This window comes from Rhyacophila brunnea, unplaced genomic scaffold (genome assembly GCF_057557595.1).
Source record: "Rhyacophila brunnea isolate RB1 unplaced genomic scaffold, BYU_Rbru_1.0 scaffold_4, whole genome shotgun sequence".
Classification (NCBI taxonomy): domain Eukaryota; kingdom Metazoa; phylum Arthropoda; class Insecta; order Trichoptera; family Rhyacophilidae; genus Rhyacophila; species Rhyacophila brunnea.
The window spans coordinates 23,365,801-23,379,107 of NW_028233068.1; the positions used below are offsets into that span (position 1 = coordinate 23,365,801).

The following is a 13,307-nucleotide window of genomic DNA, read 5'->3' on the forward strand; positions in this document are numbered from 1 at the left end:
CCGGTGAAGGCTGATAAAATTCTAATAGAAAAATCGATTGGCCCCCTGGTTGAAAACGCAGATCAATAAAGCGATGGTAGGTAGGTACTAAGGTTTGCCAATGGCCAAATTATTCTGGTCACGATCATGAGATCCTGACGAAGAAAAAGAAGAAATATTCCTTTTACCTAAATAGTTTATAAAAAATGTAAATTCCGGCTCTGGGGGGGGGGGGGGTCCGGACCCGAAACCCGAAACCCGAAACCCCCGGAAATGATACCTACTCGTTGGAAAAAAGAACCTTGCGTCCTGCACAACCCTGCCTACGTAAATAATATGCCTATATTGTGTATCTATCTATATTACCACGTCACATAATATTATTAATATGTTCATAGTTCCTCATGCACACCTACATCCGCAATTATTATAACTTATAACTCTTAAGCTGATGTTTTTCTTTCACTGATATGAATTAATACGATCGTCAGTTTCGATCAATTTAGAAAGAAAAACGTAGAGATATTGTTTCACTTGAGTTTTTTTGCATATGTATCGTAATTATGAAAGAACTGAAAAAATGTAGTACTTCCGTTTTACATGATTGTTTTCAGATTATATTTCTTATACATAAAACACTTATTCCGTTAAGTATATTTTTCTTGCCGACGAAAAGTAAAACAGAATGTTATCAAACCGAGTGTGTTGACAAACTAAAAAAAACTTTACACCATACCAAATCGTAGGCGACTTGTTTACCCGATCCAAAACAGGTCAACAGAGATCGAAGCAGTTTAATTTTTTCGTTAAAATATTTGCATAATCATTTGTGCCGGTAATCAAATTATACGTCACATTATAAAAATATACCGCGCGTTTATAGACGAATATTTTTCAAATTTGGAATAGGTATTATGGCGTTACCTCACGAGTGTTGCAAGTTGCAAGGCTACTAAATATGCCGCAATATTTATAGAAAAGCGAGTTAATTTTAACTAAGTTGTTTACTGCGCTTGGCAAAGGTTACAAACTGCATTTAACAAGGAGATATTTATGTTTGACTTTCAATATTCAAGGCAGGGCTGCACTGCAATAATTGATTATAATTCATTTGAATTCAAGTACCTACTTACCTAATTTTTTACGTAGCTATCAAAATCAATGGCACTTTTCACATAGGTACATCCATTCTCACATGGACCGTTTGGCTGTGAGAATATTTTTCGACTATGGTTGATTTATTATTTTGACCTCATATTAACGGATATAATAGCATTTCAGGTCTCTGTCATGAGAAAAGAATAATTTTATAAACATTTGCACGCATTGTTGGTAGATATTTTTTTTAAATTTGGATCAACCATTTATAAATGATCACTTGGTGACATCGCGCCTATGTATCGTCGCTATAGGATTGGTTTCCCGAATATCCTTTTTTGTCAAAATCGACCTTTTCATCCACAATGTTTTTTTGTATCTAATTGGACTAGAACCATCCCTTTCTTTAAATTACTTTGTAATGGTAATGAATACATCATTCATATGCTGTAAAAATAACAATTTAAAGATCTCCATGTATTTAAATATAGGATTATGAAATTTGTTTTTCGTCTCCTGAACATTTGGTCTATTCGGGAAACAAATCCTACAGCGACGGTATATTGAATTATACTGCTAAGAACAATGTCCATTTCACAACAACGCTCCTATTGACCACCTTCTATATTAAGTCTTTTACGTCACAACTCTGCATGTGCTGACACTATTACGTCACATGGTTTTTGCGCGCTGATACTATTACGTCATATGCTCTTTGTCTGTTGACTAAGCTCTCTTTTCTGTTTCTTCTCCTAATAATAGATACTTCTATTAATATTAATGATCTTCGTCCGCTTCCGCTAAGGTTTAGGGCTTAGGCGTTTTAATGTCAATAAAACTTCATGCGATATCGAACACATACTGAATTACGGGCGCTGGGAACGTTTGTAACGGTAAAATTTAATACGGGGAGGGTTTTAATTCCAGAAACGACCGTAATGACATAAGACTCGATCTAGAAGTTGCACTGTAGATTAGAGGCGCACTAACTTTGTCAGTTGAGAAAATTTATCCATTGTCTAATAATTTCATTTATTCAAAGGCCTCAGAAAGTGCTGCAGTGAGTCTAGCAGCGTGTTTTAACATAGATCATTTTCGAGGGGTAAATCTAGCAAAAGATAGTTTATTTTTTTTAAATTAGCTAACAGGACATCCCAATTTTTCATATCAAAAGATTTTTTCTAGTAGGTATACATATTATATCTGAGGTGTTTTAAATTATGTGTGTTTAAAAGTTACAATCAAGTAGGTAATGAAAGGATTTCACCATGTTTCACTGAAAATTATCATTGGGTTAGGGCTGTAATAAATGGCATAGTATATCATGTTATGTGGTGTCTTAAAATGGTCGCAGAGGATAATAAATTTCTACCAATCCATGAATTTGATGATCAGTTTGATAGAACGGTTTTTGTAGTCAATGTATTGTAACAAAATAAAAGACATTCATTTTTTTTTATATAATAATTTTATTGAAATCAATTTAATATTGTAAAATACACAAATTTCAAATGAATCTGTCTGAAGCCAACATCCCTACTTACATGCATGCTAACAAATAAAGCATTCAATCTCTTCCACCTTTTCAATCGACACCTTAATATGTTTAATTTAATTTTACATGTTACTCTAGCAGACTATGCATTTTAGAATGAGGAATTAAAATTGTATTGTGCATTTTCGTATTGAAACTATTTTTTTTTTCAGATAGCATGCATACAAAGAGAATTCTAAAAAAAATTACCATCAAATTTTCTAAAGTTTGAATATACTCATAAACATATTGGAGATCTATTTATAACATAGTCCAGGATTAAAACATTTTGTAAAGTGCTACTATCATAAACTAGATTATAAATAGACACATCAAACAAACCTTTGAATTGTGTGGTTAGCCTATTATAAGACGTCTTTAATAGATGGCGTTTTGTTTATCATGCTGTTAATAATAATCTATTACATATTATTTTAATATCACAATAAATTTATTCAAAAAAAGACCTCAAAGTGTGAGAATTTTATTTTAAATGTTTCACAGTTTGTCTCACACACAATGTTTCGATACAAAGAATTTGGAATTTTATAAAATAAGGATTCAATAACTTTGTTCCAATATTTTTCTTTAGAATTAATTAACTGCAAAAAATATTTCTTTCAACGCTATAATAATAATGTGTGAAAGATCCTTTTGACCAATTTGATTCTTTAGGCCAGTGGGGGAGTAGTTGTTAGAGCATCTGTCTCAAACGCGCTGTACTGGGTACTACTGTACGAAAACATCTTCTTGGCTACGTTTCCAGGCGCTGTTGTTTACTAAATGGGAGGAGCTTATAATGGAATTGCGGTTAAAAATGGGCGGAGCATGTTAGTTCACAGTTTTAACACGTAGCCAAGAAAATGTTTTCGTACAGTATATTCAAGCATTTTCAAACTGTCTCCACATATTGCGTCGAAGCTTGTCGGATTTATGTGACCGCTGTATGGTAAGACAGTGTAACAATACCGTGAAGACACTCACAGTATTTAAAACTGATGAGTTTTTATGCATTACCTGACGCTGCCTTAAAATGCTATTACTATTATGGAACAGGCTCTAGAAATAAGTAGATTATTAAATTATGTATCTATCCTTAGGTAAGATTGTTCTTTTTCGACATTGTATTCATACAATTGCTTAGGTATGTTTCTAATGAGTACACAAGGTAACTTTGATTTTAGAAATATAGTACTTGAAAGTAGGAATAAATTAATATTCTATTCTGTAAATACTTAAAGATATATTCTGCAACCTGATGAAAATAAAATATTGTGTACTCATAAATAACAAAAAGATCATTAAAATTTATGGTATCGTGTCCGATTCATCTTATGCGTATATAGGTTGGGATTAGAGCATTTTTTTTTCGTTGATTCTCGTTGCATAACGAATACAGACTCCATGAGTAATAATATATCATACTAATCTGAATATAAAGTGACACTAGAACAACATTCTGTTGTTTAATATTATTAAATTAATGACAATAAGTTGACAAAATAGAAATATGCATTCACACTAAACTCGCAGTTAAGTCAATACATAGTTATTGAATTTATGAAATTAATGTTAATTAGTTAATATGAATCCCAAGACTCTGTTTAGATTATCCAACTTTTGTAGACAAGACTTAAAAAAATAATGCTGTTTTTACTTTAATAAATGTAAATCTGTTTATGTGAACATTGTGGTTTTGTGTTATTATGACGTGTTGTTTTGCCAATTATTCACCTACTTGGGTAAATAATATATGTATTGCATTTCTGTAGATAGACTATTACTCTTATGATACACGTTGAGGTGAGTTCCTAAGGCACAAATATTGTTTTTCATTTTTAAAATGAACTTGAAAGCAATTTATGAAGATTAATCTGCGATTTAATTACAGATACATAACTAAGTGAATACAGTAGAATCTCATTAATCCGGCACTATATAAAACCTGATGATGCCGGATTACTGGAATGTATGGAAAACTGAAAAATATTAAAATGTCGAAGTACACAATATTATAATTTATGCTTTTATGATAACATGTATTGCCTACATATGTATTTTATAATTACTGAAAATGTTACATGTGAGGCACGAGACACAACCTCCCACTCCGCCCCAGCTCAGAGAGTGCCGGATTACTTGTACGTGTCATATCTCTGAGGTGGCGGATTATTGAGATTCTACTGTACTAGTAAATTTCTGAAAAAATCAAACTTTTCAGTTAAAAATGGAATAAAAACAATAGTAACAAATCAAAAATAAATTTATTTATTAACATAAAATAGGCGACAATGATTAATTATAAAAAATACAAGATTTAAATTAGTAGAAGTTATGCAATACTTTAAAGGCATGTTATGGTTATAAGTGAAGTAACTATTCGAGGGCTTAGTGTCAAACAACACTATCTACAAAAGTGCAACTTTACAGGAGAGCCAAAAATCGTTATTTTAGATTCTTGTAACTCAACAAGGGAAATGTTTATTTAAAACCTAATGTTAATATTTTATAATTTATTGTGTATTGTACATTTATCTTGCTTATGATGATGTTAAAATTTATAGGGATAGCTTAAAAAAAATATGAAAACAAGGGTAACTTATGTAGTTAGCGTTAAACTTTACTGACAATTTAATAAGAAATTAGAAAAGATTGACATAACGTTGTTTGACTATCATGTAGCCATAAATGTAAAATAACGTTATCTCAAAAAAAAAAAAAAAACACTTTTTTGTAGATAACGTTGTCTGACTTTAAGCACTCGTATTCATTTACTATTACAAAGCATTTTATGTGTATTACTATGACCTATTATGTCTAAGAATATCTATATTGCTGTATTCATGTACTGATGGAAAAAAACTACATACATATTATGATGTAAATAGTACAATTATTGTAATCACAGAAAAAATCGTAGCATGGTATATGGCCTTTCCTGACTTTCATGGTTATTTTTTGTATTCCTTAGTATTTGGATTATCACTGTTCTTGGACAAATTTTATTTTTGGCTATTCTTTGACAATAATTGATGTGTATTAATTAAAATTTAATGATAGCCCGCGATGGTCAAAGGTAACAAATGCTTGATATGTTGAGGGATTCAGGTTTGAATCCCGGATCTGGCAAAATCACATGTTGTTTTTCAAAGTGTGTTTGGACCCAGAGCTTGGACCAGGTTGAGCAAGTGACTAATATCCATTTATCGTAAAAACTTAATGTTACTAAACCTCTTCGCGAGGCGGCCTAGATCCACACCAGATTGTATATCCAAAAATATATTTATTATAATATGTAGTACATTCCTAATAATTCAATAATAATCAAGACTGGATTCGTACACTTCAATAGGACATTCTCAACTGATGAACCGGATGAAACCAGTCTCGATCATTTTAAAATTATGTGGAATAATTACTACATATATATAGGTTATTGTTCCATTTTAATTAATACTTACACTATCAAAAATTGACAATGTGACATTATACCATTATTTAAGAGGATCGTTAATAGCTAATTATAAAAATGATGATAATGACCTCTGAAACAAGGCTGATACCTCAGGAAGCGAAGAAGAGAATAACAGACACAGTGTAACACCCAAGTACATACTAGAAGAATACATGGAAGACTGCTCAAATTATCATATATCTTACAAGCCACTAGGATGGTTTTACTTCATTTAAATATAAATTAAACAGAAAGACCATAATAAAACAGTACACATTAGTTTTTTAGTTTGACTGATAGCGACTTTACACATGCTAAGATTGATTGCCGACAATATCATTATCACGACCAATGAGGTTTGAAATTGTTCATAGCGCCGATGGAAATGCCCTTACAAATTATATAAAATCTCATCGGCTGAAAACTGTTTCTTAATATGCCGACACCTCATTGGCTGCGTACTGTCTAATACAAATATGCCGACTAATGAATGGCTCTGATTACATTACAATCCATTTGGAATTGTGTACACTTCAAACTTATGCGAACTGGGCTAAAATAAAAGCCTATCATATGTGAAATCAATGGTCAAGATAAATATTATGTGTACATATGTGCATAATGAACAATATTAGAGCCTTCTAATTTTTATTGTCAAGAAATTTCAATGTATATTGTCTATGGAGCATATATATTTGTGACAATAAATCCATGTATGTGTAAAACCCCTATAAATTCACATCATTTCAATAATGTTCCACAACTAACTCATTGATGACATTGTTTGAGATGAACGAATTAATATGTTTATGATTAAAAATATACTTATTATCAAGATATTTCATAGGCTGACATGACAATTTTTGTATTACATAATTTAGATTTAAAATATGGCTCTTTTCATTAATAATTCATCGAATTGGTAATTATATAGGAATCATTAGGACGATATTTCTATAAAAATATGAATGCATGCAATGTAAAATAGACAAATATCATCAAAGCACAGTTGGGTACCTGCCAACCATGGATATTTTACATAGTCTTCCCAAAAATGAACGAAACCACATGGTAGATGATGAATAGAAAAATTGTACAATACATAAATGTAGTCTTTCAATCAATTTCAAATCTCATGAAGATTTCCTAAAACATGTTTCGCTTAGCAAATACTTTATAGCAAACCTACAAAATGAAAGTAAACCATAGGCAACAACCTCATTACGATTTATGTAACTATTCTAATGCCAATTTTAAATTGGAATTTTTTATTGCGATGATTCACAGTAACCCATCATTTCATATTGTTATAGTACGCTAAGCGTGGTTTTCCATTCCTACAATAATTTAGACCACACTTATTGTGAGTGCAGGTGATTTTCTAACCAACTCACAATAAGTCTAATTATTAATCATTAAATATCGCAAAATTTGATTTACACCATTGCTCAGTTTTCTTTATCTTTCACAATACCTTAACATTTCAATTCTACCTTGCTAAAAGCCACTTGATGTGAATCTATAAATTCTATTGTTTCGTCTAGAAAGTATCTCTTTACATTTTGTAATAATTATATAGATGTTTCCAAGCTACAAATTTCGATCATTAATAGGAATGTCAAAGGATTTTAAAAAAAGAATAATAAAATTTGATCCATTTCCAACAAAAACTCAGTGGCAAGATTGTCAACATATTATGTTATTTAAAACCATTGTAGATAATTATTTATACATGGCATACTATGTAATAAATTTGATTTTCATCATTTAAAGGCTTTTATTATGTAATATATTTATTCATTCATTCTTACACTCATGTCTACAATCATTGCATAGGTACTTTTACAGATCTTGAGCTGCTCAATTCAACGGCTTATTTTTAAATCATCCGTAAATATAATATTATAATTTCATATTCCATGCTGTATATTTAAACTTGATTATTTCATCGTTGCTAATTGCTCATGCTGGTAATTACACAAATATATATTAATGAATTTCATAGAAAACAATATCATGATATACAGGTAACTAATCTTATTTCATAAAGTGAAAATTTTAATCAGTGGCATGAAAAATGTGTAGGTACTACTATTGTTGTTTACGGTATGTTTAATAACTATCGATTTGAGTTAGCGTAGAGGCATTTACGCAGAAGGCATGCACTTGAGCCGCTTGAAAGCTTCCTTCTCCAACATCTCGCGGTGGTCGGGATGGGCAATGTTGATGAGTGCGTGCGCTCTCTGTCGCAGCGAACGGCCAAAGAGGTTGGCTACTCCGTACTCTGTCACTACGTAATGGACATGAGCCCTCGTTGTCACCACTCCGGCACCTGTCAACATCACAAATAAATCAAACTTGTATTCATTGACCACTGACAGTAAAAAAGCACTGTTTCTTTCATTCGTAATACTATTACCAATTAGCATATAGCATCCTCACTCAGCAGACAACTTATACTAGTAGATCTGAATAAATGTTTTCAGACTTGTTTAAAAAATACATAATATAATACTAAGAGTGCTTCTTCATTGTTTCAGCATTTTCTGACTTTATCAATGCTGTTCTTTATAGTACATTTATGTATAGGTATAAAAAAGTTAAATTGCCATTTACCTGCAATAGTTTATTTTATGAGGAAATGATTGTAAGCCATTTACTCAACTCAATGGGTCTTTGTCTTGGATCAAACACCGGTTGAAAAACATGTGAATTTATCAAAACACAGAATTCAAACCCGCACCGCAACCCATATACATAGGTACATAATACATATTATAGAAGCAGATACTCTGCCACTACTCCACTCCACACGTAGATTATATTATATTACACCTTTATCAATCTGTATTACTATAAATATTTTTTTCTGCTGGAACTTCTGAATATTTGGAGTAGAGAATAATATTATAGTCAATATTATTTTATTGCTAGAATAGTTTTCTGACATGAAGAGAAACACACCTTCTTTAATGGTAGGCACAATTTTTGACTCTCCCCGAGACGTGGAAGATGGGAGGGCGATGATGGGTTTACCGAGTCCGTCGAAACCTTCTGCCGCTCCTCGGATGAAGTCCACCTGACCACCAAAACCGGAATACATGCGAGTACCTGGAAAATAATAAAAAATCACATTAATTTTCATAATGGTTAAAAGTATCAATAAGTGCAATTCATTTCCAATAGTAATAACAATTAAATGTCTTTATTAAATGAAGCTAGTAAATAAATATCAATGAAATTGAAATATTACAAGGATGAGAATTGAAATATTATCTGAAGCAATTCTTACCAATTGAGTCTGAAACTACTTGTCCTGTAAGGTCGACTTCTATGCAGGAATTAATGGCGGTCATCTTTGGATTTTGGGCAATTACACCAACCTTGTTTACATAGCTGATTTCCAACATTTCTAAAAAAAATATGATACACATAACTTAGTAGGTATGTAAACAATATTTAACCTTCATGTGGAAATTAAAATAATGTGTTTTCAGCAGGTTCTCTAGTACAAAATGTAATGTAAGCTAAGAGATCAATACTGATATCAAACACTAAGAAACTAAATTCATTTGTAATGAAGACATGATAAATGAAAATAAGGAATTTATTCCTCCAATGATACCCAAATTTGGCACTCAAATCGAGTGGGTCAACAAATGTTAATTGACGCAGACATAAGTATGTTATGTAATATAAGTCACCAAGCTGATGAAATGGCAATAGGCCATGTTGCTCGGCGAGTGAACAACGCTGGACAAATCCAGTCATACATGGTACCCAATAAACACTGAACGACAGGGAGCCCTTTATCCAGCAGTGGATTGACCCCGGCTGTTGATGATGGTGATTTGAGAAAAAATATTATTGCTTAACAATGATCAGCCAAAGTGCCACAATACACAGTAAAAGGTAGGCAGTAAAAAAGTAAAGCATAGTAAGTGAAGAACATACACCAAAATGGATTTAGTTCACTTTGACATCTTTAAGTTTACTAATGACAAAAAATATGAAATGTCATGAATACTAACCGATAAATGGATTGTTGTCCACAAAATCATATAACTCTTGCGTGCCGATCAAAAAGGACCCGACGATCCTTCCTTTGTGGATGACCTTCTTATTATTTGTAATGCAGCCTCGTTTGACAAGGTCTACCACTCCTCCGCTGAACATTTCAGAGTGGATTCCGAGGTCTTTGTGGCCTTTCAGGGCTGCTAACGTTGCATCAGGAATGTTACCGATACCTATAAAGATGAATAAAAAATAAAATAGTATTAAATAATGAATTGTTTTAATCTCGTCATCATTTTTTATCATTGGGGTAATTGTTGTTTTATTCACCATTTTTCGGCTGCTCAACCTTAATACAAAGATTTATTTACTACTATTACAACACTGGGACTAACCCAAGAGGTGGGAATCCAATCTTTCAATGTAGCCACAGGTGTGGTTAATGAGAAGTTAAATTCACCAACAATTAAATATTGATAAACATGTTGGGTCAGACCCTGAATATTGTTTATGTAAAGCAGAATGTGTGATGATTATACCTTGACTACATAAGCGTTAAATTTTTGAAATTCGGTTCGCCTGTTTTCGGTCTGTTACGAGTGCGGCTATGTGGGGAGTAGCCTGTATTATACATAGTACAGTCAAGCTCGGTTATTACGATCACGGATATAGCGAGATCTCGGAAGTAATGAGGAAACATTCGTTCACATTTTAGTTTATGATTTTCTCCATACATTTATTCACTTTTATAACGAGCTCCTTATCGGGATATACCTACCGAGCTAAAATATCGTCAAAAATTTTCTTAAAACTGTTAATGTGTTGATTGTTTAATAACATTTAGTTTTAAGGAACACTTAGTTTATTTTGTAGGTTATTTACTGGCGCAGCTAACCGTTCTGCCAATTTTGGCAACTGTCTTTAAACTGACAAGACTTGTCAGCCGGTCAGTTAAAAACAATATACCCCATCTTTCATCAAAAGATGGTCCTCCGCCTGTACATCTCGAAGCGGGCCCCCTACTTATCGCTAAGGTTAAAGGCAATGTGATGATCTACAGTTGCATATTCCAAATGGTGTTCGAGGTAAAATTAAAGATATTTTTAGCGATTTTTTGTATTTCTAATAAACCCACTTTTATGTTGATATGCACAATTTTGGACATGTCAAATATTGACAATAATCAAAAATTGGCAAAACCATATATTATAAAATTTTAGTATGCTTGAAGCGAAACAACATTTTTTTTGCTATTAGTGCATGTTTGTGATGTGTGTTTTTATCTCACTTGGCTGGTCGATCTCTCATGCCGGGCCTCCCGTGAGCCCCAGGCCCCAGGTTAGAGGACTGTCACCCCCCCCCCCCCTTGTGGGAGCCGTGACCTATCTAGATACTTGAATTCATAAACATCAGTGGAGATTGATCATCACTCGCCTTTCAATATGAAGTAAATTCTTTAATTATTTTAGGTACTTCTACTTTGTAGAAGATCTTTAAATGTGTTGCAGTGTATAAAACCTTTCCAAATGGTCGCGGAACACCTATTCAGGTTCGGCGGAACACTGGTGTTTGGGAAACCCTGGAATAGAGTATAGAATTCATGAATTTTGCCACAAATTGGTCCTTTGCAAAAATCGTCGACCCAGATTTTTTTCACATGTGTGGTATTGTTGTCTTACTTACAGAATACCTACTAAAAAATGTGTTACCTGTCAAATCCATTGATTCTTTCCCTTAATAGTAAATATTTCATATGCGACAAGACAAAAATGTATCGTAGATAGATCAGTAGAATGACATGAAAGAACATTAATTGTATTAATAATTGAGCATAGTAAATGTGTACACAGAAATCAACAAAAAATAATAAAAAATTGACGTCGCTGACGCCTGACATAATGTTGTCATTAAAATAACATTGTCATTGGATAAGTTGCTAAAGTATGCATTTATTCAATACAGCTGATAAAGCAACTATTCATTTATTGAAAGCTTACATTATCTGTGTATTTTTATACAATACTTTTGGCATTGTATGCCAATTTTTACATATTGAATTAGTGACAGAAATTTGAGATTTTAATAATGCTAGTGGCACTTCCGATTGCAAAAGGGGATGTTGTTATTTTTATGTATTGTGTAACTAAGATAAGCATAATCTAATTTGGCATCTTTGCATCTGGCTACCACCCGCTCAAAGTCAAATCGAGATATAAACTGTCAGCAGAAATCAAATGAAATGCTGCAGATAGTTGGATGGCAGTGGTGCATCAATAACTCATTAAGAAAGCTATGATATGAAATAAATATTAAGTAACAATAAGCGTCCACCGCATCAGGAAAAAGTTTATTTTAATGTGGGTGCTGAAAAACTTAAACTCGCCACACTTTCATGGCAAATTCACACTTTCAGAGTCTTCTTCGCACCACAATTTCAATTTTATCATTTTTAGAGCTTTGTTTAATCACAACGGCTATAAAATGAATTTGATAATAAATAATAGACTATAATTATTATTATGAATATTACCCATTTGTAGAGTGGCTCCGTCATCAACCAGATTGTCTCCGATCAGTTGACCGATCTTGGTCTCTACTTCAGTCGGTGGCTTTCCTCCGTGTTGAGGAAGGGTATCATATAGTGATTTGACATGCGGATTTAGGAAGGATGGGATGGGAATGTGACAATTGATCAGATTGTGACGTAAGGAAGAGATGAGTGGTTATGGGCTATGGAACGGGATAGGTTGGGAATGATTTTATGTGGGGGTAAGGAATAGGTATGGATGGGGATATAGGATAGGGATAAGCATGAGACTCGGGGAAATAGGAGGCAGGGTCGTGGATGGTTTGACAATTACCTCTAAGACCTCAGTTACCTGTCCGGTTACTATACTCATTCGTGGGATGTTCCTGTATAATAATAAAGTACATAAAGATGGAATAAATATAAATATCTCGGTTTGAGCGCCACTCTATGTTGATGCATAGAGACAATAGTGATAAGGAAAATTAAATGAAAAGCAAGTAGAGAAATTTCAACGAATGTATATTAATAAATAAGATAACTTGCGGGCTACAGTGTATAAAGAAGTATAATTACTTAAGTGAATCACGAGCACCTAATGCGATATAATATTTAAACAAATTAGAACAAAGACCCAAAAGCTAATTCGAAACAAAGACTACTTCGGTGGACCGTAACATAAAAGAACAATAAATACCAAT

The 13,307-nt window shown here is 32.7% G+C and overlaps 1 protein-coding gene across 2 annotated transcripts; it reads right to left on the reverse strand.

Moving 5' to 3' along the window:
* Nucleotides 1-2,542: 2,542 nt before the first annotated feature.
* On the reverse strand, nt 2,543-12,705 carry LOC147067107 (succinyl-CoA:acetate/propanoyl-CoA:succinate CoA transferase-like). 2 transcript variants are annotated; one of them, XM_085954305.1, is made up of 5 exons: nt 12,610-12,705; nt 10,097-10,312; nt 9,358-9,477; nt 9,030-9,176; nt 2,543-8,397 (listed from the first exon to the last, which is right to left on the reverse strand). In XM_085954305.1, exons 1-5 carry the CDS (start codon nt 12,611-12,613, stop codon nt 8,213-8,215), a joined length of 672 nt encoding a protein of 223 aa, XP_085810431.1. In that variant the 5' UTR covers nt 12,614-12,705; the 3' UTR covers nt 2,543-8,212. The 2 variants fall into 2 exon arrangements, with proteins under 2 accessions (XP_085810431.1, XP_085810430.1); XM_085954304.1 differs by lacking the exon at nt 12,610-12,705 and adding an exon at nt 11,789-11,985.
* Between the last annotated feature and the right edge of the window lie 602 nt (nt 12,706-13,307).

Coding starts and splice junctions, on each gene's coding strand:
- LOC147067107 (XM_085954304.1), bottom strand. Junction 9,177..9,357: donor AGTAGTTTCAGACTCAATTG/GTAAGAATTGCT, acceptor ATTATTTTCCAG/GTACTCGCATGTATTCCGGT. Junction 8,398..9,029: donor TGTGCCTACCATTAAAGAAG/GTGTGTTTCTCT, acceptor TGATGTTGACAG/GTGCCGGAGTGGTGACAACG.